Source organism: Trichosurus vulpecula, chromosome 4 (assembly GCF_011100635.1).
Source record: "Trichosurus vulpecula isolate mTriVul1 chromosome 4, mTriVul1.pri, whole genome shotgun sequence".
NCBI lineage: Eukaryota > Metazoa > Chordata > Mammalia > Diprotodontia > Phalangeridae > Trichosurus > Trichosurus vulpecula.
This window is the reverse complement of record NC_050576.1, coordinates 365,662,376-365,689,986: the sequence shown is the minus strand read 5'-3', so window position 1 is coordinate 365,689,986 and position 27,611 is coordinate 365,662,376. Positions and strand designations below refer to the sequence as shown.

Genomic DNA, 27,611 nt, shown 5'->3' with positions numbered 1-27,611 from the left:
GAGAACTCAGAGTAAGAACCTTAATATGTATTTCTGATCTACTAAATCAAATACTTTATATCAACAAATAATAAACTCAGTGAGATTTTATGTGGTCTGCATTCTTCCAGTCAACTGTGAAACTCTGATGATACGATCTGATGCACAAAGTCAGCCAGGTTCTCAACCTAGGTGTCATCTTTGACTCTTTACTCTCTTACCTCCCATATCCAATCTTTTGCCAAGTGCTCTAGTTTCTACCTTTAAAATATCTAACCATTAAGGGATGAGAGAGGACTATATTGGAGAAGGAGAAAGGGAGAGATAGAATGAGGTAAAATATCTCACATAAAAGTGGCAAGAAAAAACAGTTCTATTGGAAGGGAAGAGGGGGCAGGTGAAAGGGAATGACTGAATCTTGCTCTCATTGGATTTGACTTAAGGAGGCAATAACATATACACTCAATCGGGTATCTTACCCCACCAGAAAGTAGGGTGGAAGGGGATAGGAGAGGAGGGATGATAGAAGGGAGGGCAGATTGGGGGAGGAGGTAATCAAAAGCAAACACTTTTGAAAAGGGACAGGGTCAAGGGAGAAAACTGAATAAAAGGGGACAGGATAGGATGGAGGGAAATATAGTTAATCTTTCATAACATAATTATTATGGAAATGTTTTGCATAATGATACCTGTGTGACCTATGTTGAATTGCTTGCCTTCTCAAGGAGGGTGGGTGGGGAGGAAAGAAGGGAAAGAATTTGGAACTCCAAGTTCTAAAAACAAATGCTCAAAAAAAAAGTTGGGTTTTTTTACATGCAACTGGGAAAAAGAAAGTAAGGGGGAAAGGGGATAAGAGGGGTGGAGTGGCGTGACAGAAGGGAGAGCAGACTGGGGAAAGGAGCAATCAGAATATATGCCATCTTGGGGTGGGGGGGGTAGGGTAGAAATGGGGAGAAAATTTGTAACTCAAAATCTTGTGGAAATCAATCTTGAAAACTAAAAATATTAAATAATTTAAAAAATAAGACAAAAAAAATTTAATCATATACTCTGTTCTCTCCTAACACTTATCACCCTGATGCACCTAACTTATCACCTCACACCTTGACTACTGCAATAGTGGGCTGGTTGGTTTTCTGGCTTCAAGCCTCTCTTTTTCCTAGTCCATCCTCCACTCAGCTATCAAGTGATCTTCCTTATAAAAAATGCAAGTCTGACAACATCACTCATCCCACCCCATTCAATAAACTCCACTGACCATTTTCTTGACGATAAAATACAAAATCCTCTATTTGACTTTTAAAGCTCTACATAACCTATCTCCTTCCTACTCGTCCAGTTTTCTTATACCTTACTCCTTGCTCCCTCCACTTACTCTTTGATCCAGTGATACGGTCTCCTTGCTGTTCCTTGAACAAAACATTCCATCTCCTGACTCCAAGCACTTTCACTAACTGTCCCCCATATCTGGAATTCTCCCTCCTCATCTCCATCTCCTGTTTTCCAGGTTTCCTTGCGGTCCCAGATAAAATTCTACCTTCTACAGGAAGCCTTTCTCAGTCCCCCTTAAAGCTAGTGCCTCCCCTCTGAAATTATCCCCAGTTTATCCTGTATATGTTTTGTTTGTACATAGGTGTTTGTATGTTGTCTCTCCCATCACTGTGTGCTCCTTGAGGGCAGGTATAGTGTTTTTGCCTATGTTTTTATCCCTAGAGTTTAGTACAATGCCTAGAACACAGTAGGAACTTAATAAATGTTTGTTGATTTGACCTGACAGCCTGCCTGGTATCTTTTCAAATTTTCATCAAGGATATCCTCAATATATATACAGTTCATGTTCATAAAAATTTTAATGATGAAGCAGATTTATGGATCCGATTATCGATGTCCACCTTTTTTGGTATTATTACCAAACTATTCCTTGTGTGTCATTTCCCCTATACTCACTATCTGCAAGGACAGTTACAGACAGCTTTCAAAATAACATACTGTTGTGATTAAGGCATAAAAACTCTCCTATCTTCCTATGGGGAAGAGGATTTTTATTTTTTTTGCAGAATCCTCCCTGTAACCATGAGTCCCTAAATTGATTTCCTTCTGACTTACTATTTTAATTGTGTTTTTTAAGCTGTGTGTTCTTATAGTGATAGGCTGGTGCCTTGACTGGGAATCCTAAACACGGAAAAGTAAGAATAAGCCACTGGTTGCTCCCTCCTCCACTTACTTTCTTGGATTAGGTCAAAGATAAGAGAGATTCTGTTTAAGTATCTATTTAGGGGCTAGAAAAGGCTGCTATCCAGAAACTCAACACTTTTTCAAGGCATTGTGTGTGTGTGTGTGTGTGTGTGTGTGTGTGTGTGTGTGTGAATAAAAACCTTTATTCCTGATTTTCTGTTCCTATTAAGCAGCTTGTTCCCCACCCTTAGGTTGAACTGATCCATTCTAAATCCAAGAGACTCCTTAAGGAGAAGCCGGTGTGGTTTTGTTCTGTTTCAGCAAGATTTTAGAAGCAGGAACCTGTAAAATACTCCTCCAATGAACTGCTATGAGATTTGTCTGAATTAGCAGCATTGTCTGTCCCCAGGAGTACGTGTCCCTTTAAAAGGTTTGGAGAACCTCCTCAGCAAGACTGTCTCTGTTGTCTGTCCCCAACTTTTCTTGTATATCTCTGGGCTTGTTTTTATGTGCCTTAGAGCTCTGATTCCCGCTAGCAGGGTCTTTCTTTTCAAATGAAATAGCTGCTAAGAGCTAGGAATAACTGCAGATGTCCTAAATAAGTTTCTCCTTGGTTTGTCTTTATCCATGTATTGTGATGGGGAGATGTGAGTTTAAGCAAGATCCATTTCCTCCTTTTGGAATTCCAATATATTTCCATTTGTCATTCTTCCAAGATTTATATGTTTCTAGATAAATGGAACAAGTATATCAAAGATGATCCCTCTAAGTAATTCTCTGGACAGTCAGTAGATCAACAAGCATTTATGAAGCACTCACTATGTGCCATGAACTTTGCTAAGTTATGGGAGTAAAAATATACATAGCCTCTGACCTCAAGGAATTCACATTCTAATGAGAAGGCAATACTCAAACAATCATGTATATACTACACACACACACACACACACACACCCAGAGCATACATTGGAGGCAATTTCAGAGGGATTTGATATGAACAACATTTTACATTTATAGTGAGTCCTCTGAACCCTTTGGTCTAAAGCAGAACAAATGTTTTTGGGATGCCCTGTTTGGTATGAAGAAGCCTTTAAAATTAAAAAGGCAAAGTTGAGCATATCCTGAATGAAAAAAGACATTTGACAAACTGAAAGACTTTCAGGTATTTGTAACAAAAAGAACAGGATTCAATGGAAAATTCTATATAAAAGATCCAGAAGAAATACAAGGAAAACATTACAGACTAATTATAAGGCACTTATTAAGGTCAAACTATTTATTATATATGAAAATGTTATCAGTATTCTTAAAACTCTTAAAACATCATTGCTAAGGTAGTTTGAAAGAAAGTTTAGGGATGAGTTGTGTATGATGGGGTGATTCTAAAAAACAAAAGTGGTTAGAAAAAGGTAAAAAGATCCAATAAAACAAAAGAGTTCAAATTGAATAAGAAAACAAAACCCCCAAATGCGTTGCATATCAGTTTTGTTAAAAGGTTTTTCCCCTCTTCGTTCTTTTTCCTTTCTTTGAATGAATAACATTTGTTAATTTTTCCCTATGTGCCAGAAATTGTGTTCAGTATGGAGATACAATTTTTTTAAAAAGTCCCTGACCTCAAGGATGTGACATTCTTTTTAAATTTTTTTTTATTTCATCATTTTTATTTAATATTTTAGTTTTCAACATTGATTTCCACAAGATTTTGAGTTACAGATTTTCTCCCCATTTCTACCCTCCCCGCCATTTTAAGATGGCATATATTCTGACTGGCTCATTCCCCAGTCAGCCCTCCCTTCTGTCACCCCACTGCCTCCCATCCCCTTTACCCTTACATTCTTGTAGGGCAGGACAGATTTCTATGCCCCATTCCCTATATGTCTTGTTCCCAGCTGTATGCAAAAAAGCAACTATTTTTTAAGCATCTGTTTTTAAAACTTTGAGTTCCAAATTTTCTCCCCTCTTCCCTTCCCACCCACCCTCCCTATGAAGGCATGCAATTCAACATAGATCACACAGGTATCATTATGTAAAACACTTCCACAATGCTCATGTTCTGAAAGGCTAACTATATTTCCTTCCATCCTATCCTGTCCCCCTTTATTCAATTTTCTCCCTTTTCAAAAGTATTTGCTTTTGATTACCTCCTCCCCCATCTGCCCTCCCTTCTATTATCCCCCCTTTTTCTTAATCCCCTTCCCCTTCCTTTCCTGTGGAGTAAGATACCCAATTGAGTTTGTATGTTATTCCCTCCTCAAGTTGAATCCGATGGGAGTAAGATTCACTCATTCCCCCTCACCTGCCTCCTCTTCCCTCCCAACAGAACTGCTTTTTCTTGCCACTTTTAATGTGAGATAATTTACCCCATTCTATCTCTCCCTTTCTCCTTCTCTCAATATATTCCTCTCTTACCCCTTAAGTTTATTTCATTTTTTTAGATATCATCCCTTCATATTCAACTCATTCTGTACACTCTGTCTATATTCCCTTCAACTCCCCCAATACTGAGAAAGGTCTCCTAAATTACACACATCAGCTTTCCATGTAGGAATGTAAACATAACAGTTCAATTTTACTAAGTCCCTTATGAATTCTCTTTCTGGTTTACCTTTTCATGCTTCTCTTGATTCTTGTGTTTGAAAGTCAAATTTTCTATTCTGGTCTTTTCATTGAGAAAGCTTGAAAATCCTCTATTTTATTGAAAATCCATATTTTGCCTTGGAGCACTATACTCAGTTTTGCTGGGTAAGTGATTCTTGGTTTTAATCCTAGCTCCTTTGACCTCCAGAGCATCATATTCCAAGCCCTTCGATCCCTTAATGTAGAAGCTGCTAGACCTTGTGTTATCCTGATTGTGTTTCTACCATACTCAAATTGTTTCTGGCTGCTTGCAGTATTTTCTCTTTGATCTGGTAACTCTGGAATTTGGCGACAATATTCCTAGGAGTTTTCTTTTGGGGATCTTTTTCAAGAGGCGATCAGTGGATTCTTTCAATTTCTATTTTACCCTCTGGTTCTAGAATATCAGGGCAGCTTTCCTTGATAATTTCTTGAAAGATGATATCTAGGCTCTTTTTTTGATCATGGCTTTCAGGTAGTCCAATAATTTTTAAATTATCTCTCCTGGATCTATTTTCCAGGTCAGTGGTTTTTCCAAGGAGATATTTCACATTGTCTTCCATTTTTTCATTCCTTTGGTTCTGTTTTATAATATTCTGATTTCTCATCAAGTCACTAGCTTCCACTTGCTCCAATCTAATTTTTAAGGTAGTATTTTCTTCAGTGGTCCGTTGGACCTCCTTTTCCATTTGGTTAATTCTGCCTTTCAAAGCATTCTTCTCCTCATTGACTTTTTGGAGCTCTTTTGCCATTCTAGTTAGTCTATTTTTTAAGGTGTTGTTTTCTTCAGTGTATTTTTCAATATTTTTTTGGGTCTCCTTTAGCAAATCATTGACTTGTGTTTCATGGTTTTCTCGCATCCTTCTCATTTCTCTTCCCAATTTTTCCCCTACTTCTCTTACTTGCTTTTCCAAATCCTTTTTGAGCTCTTCCATGGCCTGAGACCAATTCATATTTTTCTTGGAGGCTTTTGATGTAGGCTCTTTGACTTTGTTGACTTCTTCTGGCTGTATGTTTAGATCTTCTTTGTCACCAAAAAAGGAATCTAGAATTTGAGTTTGAGTCTGCATTCGAGTCTGAGTTCGTTTTTGCTGCCTGTTCATGTTCCCAGCCAACTACTTGACTCTTGAACTTTTTGTCAGGGTATGACTGCTTGTAGAGTAGAGAGTACTTTGTCCCAAGCTTTAGGGTCCAAGCACTGCTGTTTTAAGGACACCTTTTAGCAAATAAGTCATTTTTACTATTATAAAAACCCAAATTAGCTATAAAGGGCATATGAAGAAAGACACTATCTGCATCCAGATGAAGACGTGATAAATAGAAGAATGTATAGAATAATTTTACATATAGAATTAATTTTACTATTGGTGTCTAATGGTAGTCATCTCTAGAGCAGGGGGAAAGAAAAGGAAGGAAAAAAAAGAAATTTACATGATAACTTATATATTTAAAAGGAACAGCAAGTTGTACATAATAGATCTGCAGGTTCATGTGTAATCATCTTTTTCGTTATACTGTTATGGAAAAAGCTTGTTTTGTTCCATAAATTAAAAATAACATAAAATAAACTACTCCCACCCAATGTACTAAATTAAATTACATGGACAAAGTATACTGTTTTATGAAATAAACCATTCTGTAGTCATGGTAATTTTGAAGTTAACAGATAAGGCCATCTAATTAATCTACCCAATCCTTAACAAGACTTCTTTTTACACCACACCCCACAGTTATTCCTCCAGTGAGGAACAATCCATTGGTCTCTCAGGCAATCCATTCCACTTTTACAAAGCACAAATTATTAGTAAGTTTTTCCTAATATCAAGCCCAAATTGCTACCTTTGCAACTTCTGTCCTGTGCTCTTAGTTCTGCCCTTTGGAGACAAGAAAAACTGAATCACATTCCACATAATAGACTCCCAAATATTTTGACACAGCTACCGTGTATTCCCTAAGTCGGCTCTACTCCAGGTTAAATATGCCCACTTCCTCCAACTAATCCTTATATGTCATGAAGTCAGTGCCATCTGATTTCACCATCCTAGCTGCCCTAATCATCAACTTATCAATGTTCTTCCTAAAATGTAGTCCCATTAACATTTTCTATTGCCCATCCCATCCTTGGGAATATATAGGAATGGTAGTTATAAAGGGTATCCTTAAGGAGAGAGGGTAGAATATTCCTCTGGAGGCTGGAATATTCTCATTTAATTAGCAAGCATTTATTGAGAATCTGCTATATATGACTAGCACTCTAATAGAGCCACTTATTCCAAATGAACAGATTCTCCATCCTTGTTGATGTAGATAGAAAGCTTTGGGAGTGGGGAAGCCATAACGTGGAGTAAGAACAAGCAAATATCACATTTGCCTCTTTAATGTCACACTGCCAGTGGATTAAGGACAGGATATAAAGTCACATCTAAATGGTCTTGATTTCAAGTCCTTTTACACTAAACTAGTGACTTTCAAATGGCCAGAAAACCCAAGATATGAGAAAGAATGTGATGCCCCTCCACTTAACCCTGTGGCCCCTAGGAATGACAGAGTTGTTAGGAGTCTCCCAGACAATAGTAGCCCCAGGTGCTTAGGAGAGCTCCAGTTTTTACAGTAGTAAGGGTAGTGCAGGGATTTCTTACTGCTATGCTACAAAGACAGTATGGATATTCCTCAACATTAAAAAAACACAGACAGCTGTCCTTCCTTCCTTGTTCTTCCAAACTCCATGGAGGCGCCATACCTCATCGAAAGGTGCCATAGGGCCATGCTGAGAGGAAAAGAGGAAAAAGTCAAAGATGTATGTGGCTGAAAGTGCAATATAAAGGGAAAGAACTGTGAAATAAGTTCTTCCAGACATCTTCCATTTATGTATTCATTTATGAAATAATAATTTACGTTAACATGGCACTTTTAGGTATATATAAAACATTTTCCTCAAAACTATCCTGCAAGGGAGGTAGTACACAAGTATTACTTTTTTCCATTTCATGTCTTGGGAGATGAGGTCCGTAGAGTAACTGATTTACCCAGTATCATACCAAGACAGCCAAGAACAGAATGCAGATGTTTTGGTTCCAAGTACATTATTTCTTCCATGCTACACTGTTTTTCAGTAAAGTATTCTCATCCACGAGGGGGCCCAACCAATATTTGGGACCAAAGCAGTACTCAATCAACTTCATTTCGGTACTTTAGTAGAATTTTTTATTGACCCTAGGGAAAAAATAATTCATTTTTGTAAAAATAAGTTTTATTGATGCCTCTTTTTTCTTACATTATTGTCTCATCTTGACAAACCTCTCCCCATCTCCAAGGTCAATCCTTCTATGTAAAAAAAAAGTTAAGAAAAACCCTGACTATGTCTGACAATGAATATAACATTCTGCTCTCTTCAACCCTGTCTCTCATCCATAAGAGAGGTATGCTCATTATCTAGTCACCAGGGCCAACCAACACTGGCTTTTCACTTACTCAGAGTTCATTTCCTTTTTAGTCATCTTTAGTTATAACAACTGTGTTTACTTTTCTCCTAGTTGTTTATTTCACTGTATCAGTTCATGGACATCTTCCTGTGTTTCCCTGAATTCTTCATATGTATAATTTCTTATTCCACAGTAATATTCCTGTACATTCACATACCATAGTTTGTTCAGCCTTTCCTGGTGGATGGACACCTATTTTGTTTGCAGTTTTTTGTTACCACAAAGAGTGCTGCTGTGAATATTATGATATATATTGCATCTTTTTCTGTCTTTGACCTTCTTGGGGTATATATGCAGTAAGGGGACTGATGGGTCAAAAGATGTGAATAATTTAGGCAGCATTTTCTTAGCAAAAATATTTTAATGATTAAATGTAAAGGCAAAAAGACTTTTGCTAACAATTCAAATTTTGACAATTTACCATCTTCAATGTCAGGTAAGTTATACATAAGCAGTTTGAGATAGAGACTGGGAAATTTCATTCAAAGAGTGGTTTTACAAACACCTAGAAATGGCTAAAACCACCCAAATAGGTTCCCTAGCTGCACAGAGATTTCTATAAAAATTCAGAGGTAATTCAGTAAACTAATATTCATAGAATTTAGAGCTGGATTGTAAAGACCGTCTACTCTAACACATTCATTTTACATACTGAAGACCACAGAGATGAAGTTTTTCCCATCTCTAATCTATGCTATAAACAACTGCCAAAGAATCTTCCTAATGCCTAGATCTGTCAGTGTTATTCCTCTGCTCAAAGATCTTTAGTGGCTCACTACATTCACAGGGTAAAATACAAACCTCTGACTATGGAATCCAAGGCCCTCAACAATCTGGCTCCAACTTACCTTTCCAATAATGGCTCACACAACTCCCTCTTCATGTGCCTTCTATCTCACCTACGTTGAACTATTAACTTTTTCCAAAGATGACATATCACCTTCTACTTCTAAGAATTTTCCCAAATTGTTCCCCCACAACTGGAAAGTACTAGCTCTACATCTTAGCCTACTAGAATCTTTCTCTTTCTCTACAACTCAGCTAAAGGGTTACTTTGATTATTCATCTGTAAAATGAAAGGGTTGGAGCAGAGGGTCTCTGAGTTCCCCTCTCTAAAAGTCAGATCCATGTCTACAGAAGATTCTCCCTACCTTTTCCTGATCCTCCCAGCTAAAAGTGTTCTCTCCCCAAATTTTCCTAAAGTACTTTTGCCTGTACCTCTCCTCTTCTTCACCAAATTGCATGCCACCTTATGTTATACTTATCTGTATATGTACCCTATAAGCCCTCCTAAATACATACACATTGAAAAAGTAGACTATAAGCCCCTTGAGATCAACAACTTTATGTTAAAAACAAAACAAACAAATAAACAAACCTTTGGATCCCTAGCTAGCATCTAATTTCTTTTTTGTTCTGGACCTATGGTGGTAGAGAAGACTTCCTCTGCCAAAGCAAGTCTGAATGTTTTCTGAAACTTATAATCTTTGCAATAGGTTAAGTAGCTTGACCAGGCCCAGTATTCATCTGAGGTTGTGAATGAACCCAGGTCTCCTTGTCTCCTAGGGAGGCTTTCTTTCTACTAATACTTAGTATAAATACTTTCTTATGTCAAGCACATACAGCTGACATCAAAGCATTATAATCTCAAGCAAATCAATAAGAATTTATTAAGTACTTACTGCAGGCCAAGCTGCATCTCCACTGATGGAAAAAGCAACCAACCCCCATAGAATTTGGTGGTCCTAAAAAGGGCTATAATAAAAAAATCCATCACCCTGCAGCCAACTTGGTGATGGGTCCCTTCTAAACTTAGCCAAGGCAATCCTCAGATAGTCACAGATATACTGAATACTGAATACACACTACTGAAACCTTTCCCACCTCATGAGACCTTCCAGCACTTGCACTCTACTGGTCTCACCCCCAAGAATACAGTGTCACCTTCAAGAAACAAATAAGCATCACAGTAAGACTTTAATGTAGAGTGATGTACATAGTAAGCATTTAATAAATGTGCATGTAATTAAATTTAAAGTGAATTGACTAAGGCCACACAGGTAACAGGACTGGGATTCAAATCCAGGTCTGCTGTCCTCAAATCCAGTATTCTTTCCATTATACCACGATGCCATGTCTAGGTTCTATCTTCTAAGTAACAGAAGACCTTTAATCAGAATTTTTAATATGATATGAATAATCATTCAAAAACTATTCTTTTTAGACAGTAAGTTTCAATTATATCATTTGGCCATTACTATCTGATGTTCTGTGGTTTTGTCATTTTGTCATTTTTTACTTCAGATAGATATATACGCAGATTATCCATTATCTTGATGACACTTTGAAAATCAATTTTAAAGACTACAGTTTTTTTTGTGGATTTATATATCACAGGCAAATAAATCTGGTCTCCATAAAATTAACATGGGCCTTTCGTTTTGTCTTGCCACCTTTGAACAATGCTGTTTCCAGCAAGCCTGAGAAATATGCCTCCTGACAAAACTGTGTGTCATTGTTTTTGAAACAAAAGACTACAGCACAGCATGCATATTCTATGCTAGTGTAATTAGTACCTCAAATATTAACAACATTTGAATTACAGAGATTGGTGTACTACAGCTAATTGCTGAATCAAATTATAAAAGGAAATGAATAATTTTAACCAAAACTACATGGAATGACAACACAATCATTTTTAAATGATTTATCAAACAAATACAAAAGGAGGCTAAAATGTGTAATTATGATATAAACAGGAATATCACAAGTGGCTTTAACATATAAATTTACACATTGTGACTTTATGACCTCACAATAAATGCTGATTTCCATCTTAATATTACCTACAGAGGAACCTATAACCTATCCTCAGTACATTTAATTAATAGAACTTATTAGCACTGGCTTACTTTAAAACCTAAAATTCATCCATTTTTTGTGAAGGGGAATAGCACTGGATTATTGAAAAGTAACTTTAACCATTAATTTGCTGAAATAACCTAAGCAAGAAAATGTTACTTCCAATTCCAAAGTTCTACAATTCTCTGATCTGTAAAATGTAAGAGTCAGACTATATGATTTCTAGTTTTTCTCTAGCTCTATCTCACCCAATAGAGCTATAATCAATTGTTTTAAATCACTCTAGCTTTATACACTATTTTTTAAAAACATGTTTAAATTTTTGAGGTACATAATGATATTTAATGTATAGGACAAACATAATTGCAGAACTTTCTAAATGAGATTCCTGAACATTTAAAAGATTTAAAACATTTAAACATTTAAAAGGCTGCTAAAGCAATCACACAGAAAAACCAAATACACAAAGAATGCTTATTGTCTAAATTATGATATAGAGTTGGATGGTCATCTATAAAACACAGAGCTGGTACAAGTGTGAACCTATATTAAACAACCACTAAAGATGGACAATGAACTAAGTCTGGAATTGAATAGCAAGAGAACAGACTTATTGAATTGGGAGAAAAGAAAAAAAACCCCTAATGAGCTCATATTTCTCCATGAAGTAAAGACCCATCTTTTTCATGCTAATAGTCTACCAGTGATGCTATGTAGCTATGAACCCAAAAGATAACGAGGATCTATGGCAGATATAAGTAAGGTGCAGTTTAATGAACTACATGTAAACAGTGTAAAAAATTACTGGAGAAGTGATGTGATAAAGTAGAAAGAGCACTGGACTGGAAATCAGAGGACCCAGATTCAAATACCACCTTTGCCTTTAACACCTGTGTAACCCTGGGCAAGTCACTTAATCTCTCTGGGCCTCAGTTTCTTCGTCTGTAAAAGGAGATTAAATTAGATGGCCTCAAAGATCCCCTTTAGCACTAAAACTATGATCTAATAATCATAGAGGTATGAATGAAAAAAGAGATAAGCCAATCAAGTAACATGAACAAGGAATAACAGATGGAAAGCCTATGCTCTATACCCTGTGCTCCTGACTGGTGAGTATTTCTCAATTTCACCCAGACCAAGATCTACTATGCAGCTCTTCGGACATCTTCATTTTATGTTTCCTGACTCCAATCTCTACCTCAACCCTGGCACTACAGTTTCTGTACTGGGATCCTCCTGATTGGTGAGAATTCTCCATATCAAGCCACATTACTCTCTAGCCATCTTCATACCATAACTCCACCTCTACCCTTACTACACTTCCTATCACTGAGGGCATACCCTTCTCCTCACCCTCCTTCCATCTCTAGTTCTGGAAACATTAATCAAATCAACCCTTGCATTTCTGGAAAGAACATGGCAAGCATTTAACCTACGGCTCCACTCATTATTCCTGTTACTTCCCCAACCAAAATATCCTTCTTTGTTGACCACTGCCCTATATGTATTGTCTTTCCTTGTTAGAATGTGAGCTTCTTGAGGGCAAGGACTACCTTGCCTCTTGTTTATGTATCCCCAGTGCTTAGCACAGCATCTAGCAAAAAAGTAAGCACTTAATACTTGTTTTTGCATTCATCCATCCATTGGTACTGCACTATGTCAAATGATCTGAAGGAACTTCCAGCATGCTATATGTACTTCCTGTGGTATATTTATGACACGACTTGGACAAAGGGAGCACAAGATTGGGTTGTGATCACCACTACTAGAGTACATACTCCATCAACAAGATCACAAATCTGTTTTTATGGATCTAAACTCATTTTTAACTGTATCATCATTCAACTTTCCTAATTGTTTTTATTCAATAATTTATTTCCTTGATGTTTTAATCTTAAATTTGCCAGTCTCTCATAGATTCTGCTTCTAGATTTTCTATGATTTTTCACTGATCTATCTTAATTTTTTTCACCCAATAGCAATTTTTAAGATGATTACTTTTTAATATATGTGCATAGATGCATATATATGTATATATAAAAACACGCAGATATAATTCCATGTCTGCTGAATCTCCAAAAATGAGATCTGAAGTATAGTTCATCAACAGATATGAAAATCATGTTTTTCACAAGTAAGTTTCATGATTTTGACCACATAATTAGAACACACTAATTTTACCAAACATTTATTACGCATTTACCATGTATGTATAAAGTATTGTGCTCAGCACTGGGGGAGATATAAAGTTTAGATAAGATGGTCCCTGGAGCTTACAGTCTAATAGTAAGTAATCAATTACCGTAGATATAAATAAAGTTTGAAATTACTTGTAGACAGTTTTTACTAGTGATGGAAATCTTTTGGCTCGAAACACAACAGAACCCAAATTGAATAAGCTTTAATAAGCACCAAGTTCTGGTTTACTGCCACAACAATGCAAACAGACTTTGTCCTTCCATTAACTAGGAACTGAAATCCAACAACTTTTTGTACACGTGTGGAATGTTCAGAAAGAGCAAAATTGCAAAAAGCCTCTCTCCTACATCGTTAGAGAACTGACTAAGTACAAATGAATCCCCAGTGCTAAAAGCAAGTTCATGGTCAAGAGGACAATTTACATAGCAAACTGCCCTTACAATTTCTGAATCTTATCACCCAGGCCTCTCACCCATCCAGTCTCACGCACTTAGATCAGAATACTCATAAATGAGCTACTCAGCAGCCCTTCTTCCTCCACAGTGGTCAGCTATGACCCCTGACTCCCCAGCAACCATATTGAAGGGACCCGCAGCTGGTATTGATCTTGGCACCACTTACTCCTGTGTAGGAGGAACACAGGAAAGTGGAGATCATTGCTAATGACCAAGAAAACAGGACCACCCCAAGCTATGTCACTTTCACTGTCACAGAATGTTTAATCAGTGATGCTGCAAAGAATCAAGTTGCAACAAACCCCACCAACACAGTTTTTGATGCCAAACGTCTGACTGGTTGCAGATTTGATGATGCAGTTGCACAGTTAGACACGAAGCACTGGCCTTTTATGGTGGGTAGGCCTAAGGTCCAAGTGCAGTACAAAGGGGAAACCAAAAGTTTCTATCCAGAAGAAATATCTTCTATGGTCTTGACCAAGATGGAAGAAATTGCTGAAGCTTACCTTGGGAAGCCTGTCACAAATGCTGTGGTCACAGTACCAGCCTACTTCAACGATTCCCAAGGTCAGGCCACCAAAGATGCTGGAACTATCACTGGTCTCAATGTGCTCTGAATCATCAATGAGCCAACTGCTGCTGCTATTGCTTACAGCTTGGAGGAAAAGGTTGTGCTGAGAAAAGTGTGTTGAACTTTGACCTTGGAGGTGGTACTTTTGAATGTTACCATTGAAGATGGCATCACTGAGGTCAAGCCCACAGCTGGGGACACCCACTTGGGTGGGGAGGACTTTGACAACTGAATGGTTAACCATTTCCTTGCCGAGTTCAAGTAAACGCACAAGAAGAGCATCAGTGAGAACAAGAGGGCTGTTTGCCATCTTCGCACCACTTGTGAACGGACAAAGTGTACCCTCTCTTCCAGTACCCAGGCCAGTATTGAGATTGACTCCCTCTATGAAGGTATCGACTTCTATATATCAATCACCCGAGCCCGTTTCAAAGAGCTGAATGCTGATCTCTTCCATGGCACAATGGACCCTGTGGAAAAGGCCTTAAGAGATGCCAAGCTAGATAAATCACAGATTCACGACATCATCCTGGTGGGTGGTTCCACCCGAATCCCCAAAATCCAGAAACTTCAGCAAGACTTCTTCAACGGCCAGGAACTCAACAAGAGTACCAATCCTAATGAGGCTGTTGTTTATGGTGCAGTTGTCCAGGCTGCCATTTTGTCTGGAGGTGAATCTGAGAATGTGCAGGACTCGCTGCTATTGGATGTCACTCCTCTTTCCTTTGGAATTGAAACTGCTGGTGGAGTTTTGACAGTTCTGATCAAACATAATACCACCATCCCCACCAAGCAGACACAGACCTTAACCATCTATTCAGACAAACAACCTGGTGTGCTTATTCAGGTTTATGAAGGTAAGAGCACAATGGCAAAGGAGAATACTCATAAATGAGTGGCAAGTGATGGGCATGGTTCGATTCGTGCCTTTTCCTTGTCTGACCCAGTAGCATAGCCCTTAGGGGAATCAAATAGCAGGAATTCAGGATGGATAGAAGTAAAAACTTAATATGTGCCCATATTAAAATTGAGGAGTCCAGGAAGCATCAGGAATATGGAGACCATTCAACAGAGTAGTTCCTTATGTGGCTCTTGGTTGTCTCCTACTCATCACTTACAGAACTTGAAATGTGTAACTCTTATCCCTGGTATTCAAGATGTATTAAATGACCAAATGTGATATAGGTAGAATGAGCACAAATAGTTTAGTTCTTTGCTAGCAAAGATTTCTAGTATACTCTGGGTAATGTGCGCCTTGCTGCTTAGAATGGTTTTGAATGGTTTTGAAAAGTTTGGAAAATCTGAAGGATTTCCCTAATTAGTTTGGATTAATGAAAATGAATTCTGTCCATGGGCAGGGCCATGGTGAGAATTAGACTATTACAGAAAGGTGTCTAATCTTATCTCTCATATATCAAGAACAGCTTCTAAAGTATTAGCACTTAAGATGAAATTCAAACCTCTATGGAATCAGACTACTGCCAGGTTGCCAAAATACATCTGACAAAAGAGGTGCTATGATCTTCATTAGTATGAATTACAGAACTTGGAAAAAAACCCAAATTGAATCAGTACATAGCTTGCCAATGCTAGTTCCAGTCAATTATAATATTTTGGGAAATTTTCCAAAAGTATAGATATTTTAAAAAATGTATTCTGTTAAGTGGCAAACAAATAAAACAACATGTTTCCATAAACTTCTCATTTATAGAACACAAACCTAAAACAAAATATCATAAAAATGCAAAATATACATTACGAATTGATGTGGAAAAATTATTTTAAAGAAAATATTTATGAGGGGGGGTTAAACTCACTTGTCAAAGGAGCTTTGGATAATTTTTCTGTGCAGCTATAATCCTCTTGGGTACTTTCCTTCAGTCTTAGCCATTCCTGTGCTTGAAACAGGTAAAGTTTAGCTTCTTTTCCAATAGCTGCTGCTATGTTGTTGATTCTGACACACAGAAGAGCATGGTCACCTTGACACGAAAAAAAGATGTTATTAACTAGTTTGGTCTCATATAAAATCATGAAAGAAATGATGAAATAACTGTCAAAATTGGCCAAATCTTTTAAAGCCCCAAACTACTTTTCCAGCCTTATCTGCAACTACTCCCTTTTTATACATCCTACATTCCAACCAAACTTTACTAGCCTTTCCCAGGATGTGAACTGTGACTTTGCCTTACTTACACTGTGACCTCTACCAGGAAAGCACTTCTCCCAGGGTTCCTCAAGCTACTTCTTAAACTATACCTAAAGTTCTAAGTCAATTTCTATCTCAGCTGCGAATAATAAGAGGATTGTAAATGTAAAGCTAGAAGAGACTTCAAAGATCATCTAGACCAACCCCTTATTTTATAGATAAGGCCCAGAAAAGTATGGTAACTTGACCAAGGTCAAATGGGTAGAGTGGCAGAGGTGGGATCTGAGTTCAGATCCTTTGACTACAAGTCTGCCACGCCTACTTGCACCATGCCATGACACACCTCTTCATACCTTCTCTCAATCCCACTCAACTTTGCTTGTACCTCTCTTGCTTCACATTCTATTTTGTATTGTAACTATTTGTGTATCTATCATATTCCATGCTATTTCTCCCATTAGCCTAAATAGCACAATAGGGCCATGTCTAATTTATCTCTTACACCACTTAGTGCACAGTCTTAAGTAGATAAGCCAATAAATATTTGTGGAGTAAATGATACAACAAATCAAGTCAGTATGAAATTTGAGGGAATGTCTTTACTTGTTGACTGGAATTCTGTTGGAAAAGATCATTAAGCTTTTTGGTTATATTTGTAGATGTATGTGGTTACTGTATTTATTTTAACATGAGTTGACCTGTGTTTCACCCGTATTATCTCTAGGTCATCTATACGTCTCTAGGGCCAGCACTTGGCACAGTGCCTGTCATGTAACACGAGCTTAATAAATGTTTGTTGATTAACTGATGATTTACACTGGATGACTAGCAATCTATAGAGAGTTTGCTTTCAAATTTTAATTTCCTGTTTTAGAATCAGGAATTTAAAAACTCACACTTAAAATGTTTCAAAATCCTGATATAAAAAGTGGCTATCAGTCCAAACACTTAAAGAGCTGAAACAATCTTTATTTTTTGGTGGGGGAGGACACATTTTGTATCTGACTTAGAAGAAAGAGAAAAATGACAAATAAAATAGCTGATAGTAACAATTCATATTTACATAGCATTTTGTGGTTAAAAAATAACCCTGTGAAGTGAGTTGGGTAAGTATTAGCTCTATGTTACAGATAAGGAAACTGAGGCTCAGACTTGCACATGATCAGTGACAGAACCAAATCCAAAACCAGGTATTCTGGCTCTGAGTTCCATGCTCTTTCCACTAGGACATGCATTCTTATCCAAGTTTAAATCATAGGTGATTTCAAAAAGACATTTACAATATTGTATATTGTCATGGCATCAGTACATATTGAACCAGGCCTTCTAAACCTTCCATAATCACCATAATATAATAATCACTGTTTATTATAACATCTGTGAAGCAATGTAAGATCATAAGGTGTCTATACAGTTTTGGTGCTGCATTTTTACTATTCTACTTACCTGATATTTGCTAATGCATGAGTAGCATACAAAAAACTCAGTAGGAGAAATAGTCTTCAAATATATGTAGTAGATGCGAGCTTACTGTACATGTAATTTCTTATAAGATTTCTGATTATCAGGTTAACATGTTGACGTATTCAAGCAATCTAACTCATTTTGCTGGTCCTAAGTAACCTATATCCTACCATTTTAATGGAAAAATTATAAAATGTCAGAGTGGGAAGGTACCTTAAAGATCATTTTGTTCCCCATTTTACAAATGAGGAAATTGAGGACCTGAAAGGGTAAGCTGCATATTCAAAGTAACAAAGACAGTAAAAGGCAGAGCCAGGATTCAAAAGGAGTTCTGTATACAAATCCAGTGTTCTTTCCACATTGTCTCAGCATTGCCTGGGTGTAAGAGGTACATAAATACATGAAAGGTGATATAATATTTAATAATCAGCAACATTTTAGTAATTCTCCACACACTTTAGTCTAAAACCCCCACAGAGCAATCAGGATCATATTTTTAATTATTAATAATGGATTGCATTTTCTAACAATCTTATTATATTTGTCTTATGTATGATATATAACCGTACATGTTTATAATTATATAATATATAATCTTATGTGTTTTATTAATCTTTATTATATTATCATACTGAAAAACAATATAGTTTAGGTATAGTTATAATCAATTTATTGTTAAATTGAAAATGTGAAATTCTCTTGTAGAATACAGTATGACAAAGCACATACTATAGCTATGTGTTACATATGTAAATAAAGACTGCATTTTTCAAATTTTAACTTCTCCTTGGATAAAAGTAGCATGTGATTAAGTTAAACTGTTACACAATTATATTTCTTGGTGGTCTTTTATAAGAATTTCCCTCTCTTTATTTGGCCAGTGTTTCCTTAACTTCTCAATAGACCCTTTCCTTCCTTCCTCTACCCAAATAGCAGAAAGCAGCATGCTTTGTAGTACTGTATAACACTGGACTGAAAACCTGGAGACCTGAATTCTGGTCCGAGCTCATTATTAATTTGCTATTACCTCCCTCAGCCTGTTTTATTTTCTGTAAATTGAAAGGTCAGAATTTGATGATTTACCTTCTAGCACTAAAATTCTCTGACTCTGATTCTAGTTTCTCCCAAGAATCTTTCTAGTTCAGCGTTTTCTCCTAAGAATCATCATCCCTAGATCAACATCCTGTCACAGTACCGTCTTCTGGCCCCAAGAACCTAACTATAGAACAAACCCCACCATGGTAAACACTGGTGATTTAAAATAGTATCTGTCAAAGTAAGAAGAGGAGATACAGGTCATCCACCATAAATCATATAATCAATAACAAATGCGAACAAAGACCCGCAGGACATGGGCAATTTTGATTCTGGAAGAAATAGAATGATGACTGAGGAATAACTGACAGAAGAGATCTTAGTGATCACAGGATGAAGAGTTCAATGGAGAACTTTAAAAATCTACAACCTTTCCTTTTACAGATGAAGAAACCAGGATTCAAACCCTGTTCAAATCCAGGGCTCTCTCCACTACACCAAACTGACTCATTAAGGCTATCTCCTCATTTTACTGATGAGGAAACTGAGGCCAGGAGAGGCAAAATGGTTTGCTTATTATCACAAAATGAGTTAATGACAGAACCAGGACTTCATTGCAGGAATCCTGATTCCCCGGTCAGCATTTTCTTTATTATCTCTTATTGGTTGTTTTTCAATTGTATCTGACTCTTAGTGACCCCATTTGGGTTTTCTTGGCAAAAGACAGTGGAATGGCTTATCATTTCCTTCTCCAGCTCATTTTACAAATAAGGAAACTGAGGCAAACAGGGTCAAGTGACTTACCTGGATCACAGAGCCAGCAAGTGTCTGATGCTAAGCCACCTAGCTGCCTCCTTATCTCTTATGGGGTTCTACTTGTGGATCTTTCTGTCCACAACTCCACTTAAATATTTACTAACTACATCAAATCAAGTATAATGCACTGTGTTACAGGTTTGGGGAACTAAAGATAGAAGTATGATGTTGTTCCAGGTTTCAAGGACCAAACAAAAGAGTAGACAAATTGTTGAAACCACGAATAACTGGAATTTAACTTAGGATTCCAAAGCTTTTTGGGGCCAGAATGAAGCAGGCATAATCAAATGTGAGAGCAGAAATAAAAGGTTATAAAATCTAATCCAGGCCCTTTTATTATGGGTTTTTTTGTTTTTTTTAGTCAGAGGGAACTTTTAATTGTTAGTGCCTTGGTTTGTACAACTGCAATCCAAAAATCATAAAGCAGGGCTAGATCGCAAGATAAAGAAAATCTGGTCTTACAGAGAGGAACCAAAAAAGATCTTAAACATGTGGTCCTCTGAAATTTATTTATTCATGTACTTTTACTTTATATCCCGCTCCAGGGTGATCTCTAGGAGGGCAGGGGCTGTACTTCTTTCTGCTTGGATTTCTATTCCCATTGCTCTGCACATTATCTGGCACGTGTTGGCAGTTCAATCCCGTCCAACTCTTGGGATCGTGGATGACGAAGATACTTGAGCGGTCTGTCGTTCCTTCTCCAGCAAATGAAGGCAAACAGAGGTTAGGGGACTTGTCCAGGGTCACACAGCTAGCGAGTGTCTGAGCTCAGACCTTCCTGACTGCAAGCCCAGCGCTCTACCCGCTGCACCACCCGGCTGCCCAGCTGGCACACAAGAGGCGTTTTCTCAAGGATGTGCTTTTAAACGCCAGGCTGCAGGTGGGGAAAAGGCAGAGGAGGAGGGGGAGGAAGATTAGGAGGAGGGAGAGGGGTGTAGGAGGAGGGGGAGGGGGGAAGGAAGGGGGGGAGGGGGGAAGGAAGAGGGGGAGGAGGAGGAGGAAGATTAATATTTCTAGAGGATTCCTCCGCGGTTTGAGCCGTAAGGAGCGTTGGCTGGACTTGGAACCACAGGGCCAGGGTTGGACTCTCGGCTCTGCCACTTGCCGTGTGTGTGACTCTGGGCAAGTTTTATCTTCCTGGGTCCCTTTCCAGCTCTAAGTCTAAGCATCCACTACGGGGAGAGGATGGTGGAGGGGGTGATGCACGACAGGCCCACTGGGCCGGGGCCAGGAGGAAGCCCCCTTCTTTCGTAATTAACCCTTTCTCCACCCGCTCCGAAGCAGGGAGAGGGGAGAGCGGAGGAGACCGCCCCACCCCCACCCCGCTGTCCCTCACCGCGACACGCGTCGCGGGCCCAGAGGCCTGCGGTACGTACGCGGCTCAGGCCCCGGGGCAGGGGCCGGAGGGGCAGGGGCCGGAGGGACAGGGCCCGGCACCCCCTGCTCAGCGCCGGGTACCTACCATGGAACTGGAAGTGGCTGATGCTCTGGCCCTGCAGCTCCCAGGCCGAGGCGCTGCTGAAGCTGCCCCTCAGGGTCTTGCCCCAGCTGCTCGGCAGCCACGAGAACCAGCTGAAAGCCATCGCCAGCAGCAGCCGAAGCCCCCGCATCCCCGCCCCCGACACCCGCCGGGCCTCATGCGGGGCCCCTGAACTCCACCCCCGACCCCCAAACTGCTTCGGGTCCCCCACGTAGACAGCTGAGGGAAGGGGCGGGGCAAGGTGCCGGCTACACACCGCTGCTCCGACAGACAGCCAATGAGAGCCGGACTTCTCTGCCCAGAACGAGGGTGCTCGCCAATCAGGATGCGATGTGGGCGGGACACACACCGCCTAGACACTCACCCCTCCGGTGCCCCGCTGGCTGGTTCCCGCCTTTTCCCTGAAAACTGGAAGGGCTAAGCTTCAGGCTGTAGAAATTTGTCCCGCCCCCCCCAGCTACTAAGCATGCGCAGAAAGTTTCGCGCAATCTCAGTACGTTTTTTAAAAAGTTGATCGGGCTTTTACATTCCCTCAGGGCAGGAAGAATGAGAAAGGAGTGGGACAGCGAAAAGTCTCTTTTAGTTGCAGAAAAGCTTTAAAACTCCTCGAACGTTTGTTTAGCGCCTACCAATGGGCCTGCTGCCACGGGGCAGCTAGACCTCAAAGTGGATGGAGCGCCAGCCTTAGAGTCAGGAAGACATCCTCCTGAGTTCAGATCCCACGTCAAACACTTACTAGCTGTGACCCTGGGCAAGTCACTTAACTCGGTTTACCTCAGTTTCCTCATCTATAAAATGAGGAGGAGATGGTAAACCACTCAAGTATCTTTGCCAAGAAAACCCCAAATGGAGTGGCCAAGAGTTTGACATGACTGCTGTTGTTCAGCAGCAACGTGCTGGCACTGTGCTAAGTGCCGGGGATACAAAGAGGCAAAAGCCAGCGTCCGCCTTGAAGGAGCTCAAAATCTAATGAAGGAGGCAACATGCAAACAAATATATAGAAAGTGATCTATTAAATTTAATAAATATTTATTAAACGTTAAGGGTGTGTCAGGCATTGAACTAAATTTTGGACACAGGCAAAAGACAGTGCTTGCCCTCAAGGAGCTTACTGTCTAATGGGGGAGACTACATGCAAACATAGATAGACAGACAGACAGCTAAATATGGAAAGTATTGAAATGAACAGCCTTAAAAGCAAAGATTGCTACGTGATTAAGCTTTTCTGGACAGATTCTAGTCTGATGAGTGCCCTTCTCCAGCACACTACGTTCTCTCCTGAAAATTTCTGATGTAGAGTAGAAAAATCATTCGTGCAACAAGTATCTATTACATACACATATGTGTCTTTTCACACTAGTCTTGGCTCATCTTGTCATGTACACAACTTTCTGTACGTTTTCAGTCAGGTGATTCTAGACGTAGATGCTCAAAAAAAGATTGACATTTTTATCGAATATGCAAGTTCTTAACCTAGTTTCTTTAATACAAGGTGCTCCAAAAGCCTTAATGCAGTTGTTTGTATTTAGATAACTGTTATTTCAACACTGCTGGTTTCTTTTGTAATACTTTGCATTTTCTGCATTTAAAACACTATTCTGAGAAAAGGGCCATAGGCTTCACGTAAGGGCCATGACAAAAAAAAAAAAAACAACAAAAAAAAACCGTTAAGAATCCCTCCCTTATCAGTGCTTTAGTTTGCAAAGAGCTATCAGTACATTAATATTAACTTATTTGATCTTCACTATAATTTTGTCAAGTCAATGTGACTAGTAGTCTCCTTTTACAAGTGAGAAGACTAAGGTTTGTAGAGACTTATTGATTTATCCAGTCTCAGTTGGTGGATGTCAGAGGTGGAATATAAATTTGAATCTCTCATAACTCCCTTGTCCTTTCCAGTATACTGCTCTGCCTCTAGGGGATATAGCAGCAAGGAGGTACAAGAGACCCTGATGATTCCTCATGTTTAGAATATCGCATTGTTTTCATATAAACATACATACATAAACATAATATAGTAGAGCTTTTGGAAGAAAAAAGGGTGAAAGGGGTGCACCAGAACATAGCTTCTAAATTTTTTTAATCAAACATTCCTCTTGGTAAAAAAGATTTTGAGCATGTACCCCAATATATGTATTTTTATTTACAAATCATATACATGCACTGCTGCACTAATGTGTACATTTAAGGCATGCATAAAAATAAAAATTTAAAAAGATAAAATGAATAATATTTTAAAATAACTCATTTAATAGTTCAAAAAACCTTTTAGTTCACAGTAAATATTATTAAGAACTAGAATTTGTATGCCCAAAGGGCAATCAAACTGTGCATACTCTTTTATCCAGAAATACCTCTAGTAGGTCTGTATCCTAAAGAGATCATTAAAGAGGAAAAAGGACTTACATGTACAAAAATATTTATAGCAGCTCCTTTTTGTGGTGACACAGAATTAGAAACTGAGGGGATGCCCAACAACTGGGGAAAGGCTGAACAAGTTCTGGTACATGAATGTAATGGAATGCTATTATGCTATTAGAAAGGACAAACAGGCAGATTTCAGAAAAGGCTGGAAAGACAACTGATACACAAACTGATGCAAAGTGAAATGAGCAGAACCAGGAGAAAAGCATCATTTTGCAATGATCATCTATGATTGACTTAGTTCTTCTTAGCAACACAATGATCCAAGACAATTCCAAAAGACTCATGATGGAAAATGCTATCCACATCCAGAAAAAGAACTGATGGATGGAGTCTGACTGCAGATCAGTGCATACAATTGTCACTTTTTTTTGTGTGTTTTTTTTCCCTTTTGTTCTGCTTCTTTCACAACATGACTATTGTGGAAATAGATTTTACATGATTGCACACATATAACCTATATCAAATTGCTTACCATCCTAGGGAGGGAGGAGAAAAGGGAGGGAGGGAGAAAATTTGGAGCTCAAAAGTTTATAAAAAATGAATATTAAAAATGTACTTTGAATGTAATTGGAAAAATACTATTTAAAAAGATTAATAATGTTAAAATAAAATTTAAAAAGAATTAGAGTTTGCAAAGTGCTTTACGTATGGATACCCTTTATTAAAGAAAACCAGGTAAAGAACTCCTACAGTAGATTAAAATATCAATCTTTTTTTTTACAACCACCTAACTTAAAAAGTCCAGAAAGTTGTATACATGACAAAATGAGCCAAGTATAGTGTGAAAATGCACATGTATGTAATAGATACTTGTTGCAACAACTCTAGGAAGTGAGTGATATTGTTTTCTCCATTTTGCTAGTGAGGAAACTGAAGCAGACAGGTTATATGCCTTGGCCAACTTCACACAGCTACTAAAAGGTCTGAGGCAAGATTTGACCTCAGGTCTTCCTGATTCTAGGTCCAATGCTCTATCCACTGCACCTCTTATCTGCTTCTTTGTGTTAATATCAATAATAAAATTCTTAATGAGAATATTCATTTTTTTAAAATATTGGTTTAACACTTTCTGATTAGCAATATGATACAATATGCTGAAAGTGAACTGAGTGAGGGTACCACAGTCAACCCTTCCGAATTATGGAATTCCTACTCTGCACTTGGTGTATTTCAGACTAGAAAAAGCATTTATTAAATTTCCATTAGTAGTAAGCACTGAACTAAACCCAGGGAATACAAAGGCAAGCACAAATAAGCAGTCTGCTCTTGACTTAGAAAACCATATGTTAACATTATTTTATTTATGTTGTTAAATAATACATGTTAAACATGTATTTTTATGTTGTTAAATATTTCCCAAATACATTTTAATCTGGTTGAGGCCACACTCCCCACCGTGTGTTTGACGTCTCTTCTGAAGTACATGAGGTCTAAGTTGTCTTTCTATGTGTGCTTTTGGTGTAGGAGGACCTTTTGCTCAGTCTCTATGCTTGTTCACTCTCCAAACTGATGATATGTATTTTAGGAAACTGTGCTGAATGTATCTTAGGAAAGTACTCAATTAAGAATCTCTTTACTATGGTATTCCAGAAAATGCCTTTCCTTTGAGCTAATTATATCTTTTCGAGAATTGTTGAAAGGTAAACACTTAGGTAGGGGCTTACAAACAATGATACAGGCAATTTTTTCTACCAATGCAGAACAGCAAATGCTCTGTAACTTAGAGGCCTTAGGGAATTGCCTGGAGAAGCACAGACAGATTGAATGGCTTGCCTAGGGTCACACAGACAATTTATGTCAGAGGGGACATTCCCTCCTAGAATTTCAGGGATGTTTAATAATAAAAAAAAAATAAATAAATAAATAATTTTTAAAATAAATCTTGTTGAATCAATGAATGAATGGGTGGATGAATTTTATTTGATCCTCACAACAATCTGCATGATAGGTGTTATTATTATTTTAATTTTATACTGAAAATGAAATCAAGAGTTTAGGTAATTTGCCCAGGCAACAGAATAAGGCTGCAAACAAAAATCTATGGGGGTGTGGGGTGGAGGAGAAAATGAAAGAAGGAGAGAATTTGAGACTCAAATTTTGAAGAAAAAAATGTTAAAATTGCTTTTTCATGTAATTGGGGAAAAATAAAATATTAAATTAAAAAACAAACACATAAAACAAAATCCTGAAGAAGGCCTACATGTTAGAAACAGGAGAAATAGTGAAGGAGACTCCTATGTGCCACTTGAGGGAGATACAAAGAAAAAATGAAAGAGGAAATCTACTTGTCTGGTCTTATCATCCATATGATAATGGAGTGTCTTGTTTGTGGAAGAGACAGGAGGTAAGTGTCACTGGATTGAACAGTACATGGTGGGGAGTAAGATGTAATAAGAGTGGAAAAGTAGGCGATGACTAGATTGTGAAGGACTTTGAATGCCAAACAGAAGATTTTTAGATTTGCTCCTGGAGGCCATAGGGAGTCACTTCAGTTTATTGAATAGCTGACTGACATGGTTGGACCTGTGCCTAGAAAAATCACTTTGGTGGCTGAACAGAGGATGGACTGGAGTGGGGAAGAGAGTTGAGGAAGGCATGCCCATCAGAAGGCTTCTGCAGGACAGCCTGCACTAGAGTGGTGGCAGTGTTGGAGGAAGTAAGGGGGTCAGATGTTGCAGGGTGAAATCAGCAAACTGTTATACTGGAGGTGAGAGATGGTGAGGAGTCAAGTATGACTCTTAAGTTGTGAGCCTGAGGGACTGGGAGGATGATATTGCCCTCTATAATCATAGGGTAGGCAGGGGGGATAAGATTGTAAGTTGTATTTTGGACACGTTGAGTTTAAGTTATTTCCTGGACATCCAGTTTGAGATGTCTGAAAGGCACTTGGAGATGTGAGATTGAAGGATTATCAGCATAGAGGTGGTAATTAAATCCATGGGAGCTGATGAAATCACCAGAAGGAGAGAAAAGGTCCCAGGACTGAACCTTGAGGGACACCTAAGTTAGGGCATGAAATGGATAACATTCAAAAGACAGAAAAAGAGGATTGTGTATTTAATTATGTATTATTATGTAGTTTAAAAAATTAACATGATAGTAACAAAACAGCCTTGCAATAAGTCTCCTTTGGAACTCTTCCTCTTTTTGTCTTGTTCCTTTTTTTTTCCTCTTTTTGTTAATTAAGATTTTTTTTTATTTTTAGTTTACAACACTCAGGTCCGCAAGATCCTGAGTTCCAGATTTTCTTCCCCCCCCCCCCCCCACCAAGACAGCATGGAATCCGATACAACTTCTACATATAACTTCACACTGAACTTATTTACACAATAGTCGAGTTGTAAAGAAGAATTATTAGCAACGGAATGAATCATGAGAAAGAAAAAACAAAACCAAAAAAAACAAAAACAAAGGACAAAAAAAAAAACCTAAAAAAAAAGGAGAGCAAACAGTTTGCCTCAATCTGTATTCAGTCTCCATGGTTCTTTCTCTGGATGTAGATACCTCTCTCCCTCGTGAGTCCTTTGGAGTTGTCTTTGAACTTTGTATTGCTGGGAAGAGCTAAGTCTGTCAGGGTTAGTCATCACAGAATCCATTTATCTGTGGTTGTGTATAATGTTCTCCTGGTTCTGCTCTGCTCACTCAGCATTACATCATGTAGGTTTTTCCAGGTTCTTATCAAGTCCGTATCTTCACCATTTCTTATAGCACAATAGTATTCCATTACCTTCATATACCACAACTCGTTTCATAAAAATGTTCATACCCTTTGACCCAGCAATACCACTTCTAGGGTTGTACCCCAAAGAGATCACACAAGTGGGAAAAGGACTTGTATGTACAAAAATATTTATAGCGGCTCTTTTTGTAGTAGCAAAGAATTGGAAATCAAAGGGATGCCCAT

The 27,611-nt window shown here is 38.3% G+C and overlaps 1 protein-coding gene across 1 annotated transcript in view; it reads right to left on the bottom strand.

Annotated features, from left to right (window-relative positions):
* GPR180 (G protein-coupled receptor 180) overlaps positions 1–21,520 on the bottom strand; it is a 45,117-nt gene extending 23,597 nt beyond the window's left edge. The window contains exons 1-2 of the mRNA XM_036756730.1: positions 21,263–21,520; positions 16,157–16,318 (exon numbers count right to left, since the gene is read on the bottom strand). Of these exons, the coding sequence (XP_036612625.1) occupies positions 16,157–16,318; positions 21,263–21,410 (310 nt within the window). The 5' untranslated portion in view covers positions 21,411–21,520. The remainder of the gene's footprint in view (positions 1–16,156; positions 16,319–21,262) is intronic.
* Positions 21,521–27,611: the final 6,091 nt, after the last annotated feature.